At 41.1% G+C, this 4,280-nt stretch overlaps 1 protein-coding gene across 1 annotated transcript; it reads left to right on the plus strand.

The window, feature by feature from the left end:
- The first annotated feature begins 924 nt into the window (after nt 1–924).
- LYSMD2 (LysM domain containing 2) lies at nt 925–3,935 on the plus strand. Its single transcript, XM_006110145.3, is given in 4 exon segments — nt 925–980; nt 982–1,013; nt 1,016–1,250; nt 3,377–3,935. Coding segments are annotated over 4 exon segments (366 nt in total). The 3' UTR covers nt 3,420–3,935.
- Nucleotides 3,936–4,280: the final 345 nt, after the last annotated feature.

Consider the following 4,280-nt stretch of genomic DNA (forward strand, 5'->3'; position numbering starts at 1 on the left):
ATGATGTGCACTGACCACCAGGGGCAGACGCTCAATGCAGGAGCTGCCCCCTGGTGGTCAATGTGCTCCCACAGGGGGAGTGCTGCTCAGCCAGAAGCCGGGCTCACGGCTGGTGAGTAAAAAGGTGGTGGCAGGAACCTCTCCCGCCTCCATGGCAGGGCTATGGACCCCTCAGGGAGCGGGCCTAACCTGGCAGTCAGACATCCCCTGAGGGGTCTTGGACTGTAAGAGAGCGCAGGCCGGGCTGAGGGACCCACCCGTGCACAAATGTTGTGCACCAGGTCTCTAGTAGATCATAAAAAATCAGATAATAGAAATGTTAAAATAAGAATGGAATTTATTAAATAAGTCCTGAAAATTCTGTATTTTTTAACTTCAGGGATTTAAAACTGCTTGGTAAAAGCTGCCTTGTAGGGCAATTCATATAGTGGGGGGAAATTAGTCTTTTCAGCTTTAAAATTGAGAGACAGAATTTCCTGACATCTCTTGAAATAACTGCAGGTATCTGGGGAGGTCGCAAAGCCAGAATTAAGAGTCTCAAGCCCAGATAAAGCATTGTACACATTTTGCTCATGGATACTTTTGTTTTACTTTTTTAAAAAACATTTTTATTAATTTCAGAGAGGAAGGGAGAGGGAGATAGAAACATCAATGATGAGAGGGAATCATTGATCGGCTGCCTCCTGCACACCCCCTACTGGGGATTGAGCCCACAACTCACGCATGTGCCCTTGACTGGAATCGAACCCAGGACCCTTCAGTCCACAGGCTGATGCTCTATCCACTGAGCCAAACCAGCTAGGGCTATTTTACTTTTTAAATTTTATTTTTATTTTATGGATATCTTTAGTTCTGTGTTGCATAATAAGCCATATTTCTGGGTTTATTCATATGTAACTCTGTGTTTCCTTTTTTATATTTTAGATGGAACAGATTAAAAGGGCAAATAAACTGTTTACCAATGATTGCATATTTCTGAGAAACTTTGAACATCCCAGTTATTTCAGAGAAGCCTTGCTGTTTGGACTTAACTCAATTGATTCTCCAGAAAGTGAAACTGTCCATGGCCTTTTTTCTCATGAAGAAGGGCTGGTAGCAGTTGTGGAAGACCCATCTTCTCCCAGTCCTCTGGCATCTCCTGTTCAGCCAGTGCCGCCCGAGGAAGTGTCAGCCAGAGATTTCCTGCAGAGACTCGACTTGCAGATTAAGTTATCAACACAGGCAGCCAGGAAACTAAAAGAAGAGAGCAGGTAAAAATATGCTGGTAAAATGTCAGAGACTGAATAAATTACTCTTAAGATGTTTACACTTGGTAAATTTTTATTTTTTTGCTTTAAAAATCTATGTTTTAATTCCAGAAAGGCATTTTTAATATATGAAAGATAAACAGAGTCATTGTATTCTGTATAAGGCTTGATCTGTTGTAATGCTTTGTCTCTGTGAGTTATTATAAAAACTAGAGGCCCAGTGCACGAAATTCATGCATGGGGACTGCCCTCTCGCAGTCCAGGAGGAGCCTTTGTGCACTGTGTGCACTGGAGGGGGGGTCCCTCAGCCCGGCCTGTGCCCTCTCGCAGTCTGGGACCCCTTGGGGAATGTCCACCTGCTGGCTTAGGCCCGCTTTCTGGGGGATTGGGCCTAAGCTAGCAGTCAGACATCCCTCTGGCAGCCCGGGAGCCCTTGGGGGATGTCCACTTGCCAGCGGGGAGCAGGCCTAAGCTGCAGTCGGACATCCTTAGCGCTGCTGAAGAGGCGAGAGAGGCTCCCACCACCACTGCTGTACTGGCAGCTGTCAGCCTGGCTTGTGGCTGAGCAGAGCTCCCCCTATGGGAGCGCACTAACCACCATGGGGCAGTTCCTGCATTGAGCATCTGCCCCCTGGTGATCAGTGTGTGTCATAGTGACCAGTCATTCCCAGTCTTTCTGCTGTTAGGGTCAATTTGCGTATTACCCTTGTATTATATAGGATAGAGGCCTGGTGCACGGGTGGGGGCCGGCTAGTTTGCCCTGAAGGGTGTTCCGGATCAGGGTGGTGGTCCCATTGGGGTTCCTGGCCAGCCTGGGTGAGAGGCTGATGGTTGTTTGCAGGCTGCCCACAGCCCCTTCAGGGTGGGGGGGATCCTGCTGGGGTGCCTGGCCAGCCTGGGTGAGGGGCTGATGGCCATTTTCAGTCTGGCCACGCCCCCTGGTGACCCAAGCTCCCAGCCTCTCCTTTTTTTCTTCTTTTTTTTTTTTTTCCAGTGCCTCCTTGAGCGGAGGCCATGGCGGGCTGGAAGCAGGTATCTGGGATTTATTTATCTTCTATAATTGAAACTTTGTAGCCTTGAGCGGAGCCCAGGGCCGGCCAGGGCAGGCAGGAAGCTTGGCTTCCTCCATCGCCGGGGGCAGCCCAAGACTCCTGCTTGCTCCAGTTCTGTGGCCACCGCCATCTTAGTTGGGTTAATTTGCATACTTGCTCCTGATTGGCTGGTGGGCGTAGCTTGTGGGTGGAGTGGAGTGGTGGAGTGATGGTTAATTTGCATCTTTCTTTTTTATTAGTGTAGGTTTGCTTCTTTGCTTAGTAGCATAACTTGTCCAGCTAGGAATTCTGGGCAGCAGCCAAGTGGACACATGTAGTTGACATCTCCAAAGGAAGCAGTACCCTAGAGAATACTTTGTAAAATACTGATCCTTATAAAATTTGTCAAAGACATTGTCCATTGTTTGCTTTCAGATGTTTCTTACATTGCTCGTGTGAGTTTTCTTCTTTGCTTTTTAATTTGGTACTACGGCAAACCTTTCTCTCTCCTGTAGAATTAGTTTCCTTCTTCCTTCCTGATTCCAAGAAGACAACCTTTCCTCTTTACCCTTATCAGAAAGGTTGCAACTGAAATTGATGCTCAGTTCAACCACTATAATATTTCTTATGGTTAATATATTTGTAGCCATCTTTTCTTTAGTCCTGATTTTTTATTTCTATTTTATTCATCTTATTATATTTATCCCCTTTGTCATAGGCATTTCAAATCCTTTTGAGAAAGAAGTGAAATATTAAAATATAAACAGATATAAATGAGAATATAATTAATTTATAATTTAATATAAATTTTATTACTTTATGCAAATGTAATATAATATAAATAAATGTAAATATATAGCAAGTACTATTATTTTTTCCAATAACTGAGACTCCAATAAAATGGAATCAGTAAGGTACACCTCAATGAGTATTTGTATTTCATACAACTTTTAATGCATGAACAATATTATAATTTGATAACACCTGCACTTCTTTGTCAAGTGGATATTAAGTCGTATGATAAATATATGTGTTAGTTTTCTGAATACAGTTTTTAAACACTAGTTTATGCTATATTCCTTTTTTTTTTCTTTCCAGAGATGAAGACAATCCCTACGCAACTTCACTCTATCATAGCTAGATGATGCTATTGCACCTGGGTTAAGAGATAATTGAATCATAAGGAAACCAACAACTGAAGATTCAAAAGCACCTCTTTTGGATTCTCAGAGTGTACATCTTTAAATCACAATTAAGTAGTTCCATTGCAGTTGCACTGAAGTGATTGGTTCCCTCTGGCTTTCTATAATTTTAAGTCTGCATTATGGCATGATAACAAAAGCTCATCACTTTTGTAGGTGCTGGTAGTTTTTAAACTTGCTTTTGTAAATACTAGTTGACATAAAGCATCAAAAACTACTTACATAGTCAAGCTAAAAACATTGGTTTATCTCTTGAGAATTCCTAATTATGTGAAAAACATGGTTGCTGTTTGAGTGATGCGGACATTGCTATGTGTTTATAATTAAGTGCTATATATATATATTTCAATATGTATTACATATTCTGTATTAATATAGAGAACCAAATTTTGTCTGCTATTTTGTACAAGTAAGCTACCAAAGTCTGAAAAAATAAACTATGTTTTTACATTTGAGTCTCCAATTTTTTTAACAAATGAGAAAAGTTTTATTTTAAGTTATATTTTTGAAATAGTGATAGCTTTTCCTCTACTTTTATGGTTTTTTATTATTTTAATTGCAATTTTGAAAAGTTTCAGTAATCTAAAAGCAAATCAATTGCAGTTACTAGTAACCTATGCACTCTCATAATATTTGACTTAATGTGTTTCACATATAGTGAGAACATGGAATATGATCAATAGAAGAAAAAAGCAATACCATGGCCTGACACATTGATGACTTTTAGTTTAAATTTCATTGATTAGTCACTTTATAGAGTGTTTTGTAGTCACTGAATGAAGGGTTCGGTTTTTATAATT

Source organism: Myotis lucifugus, unplaced genomic scaffold (genome assembly GCF_000147115.1).
Source record: "Myotis lucifugus unplaced genomic scaffold, Myoluc2.0 scaffold_23, whole genome shotgun sequence".
Classification (NCBI taxonomy): Eukaryota; Metazoa; Chordata; class Mammalia; order Chiroptera; family Vespertilionidae; genus Myotis; species Myotis lucifugus.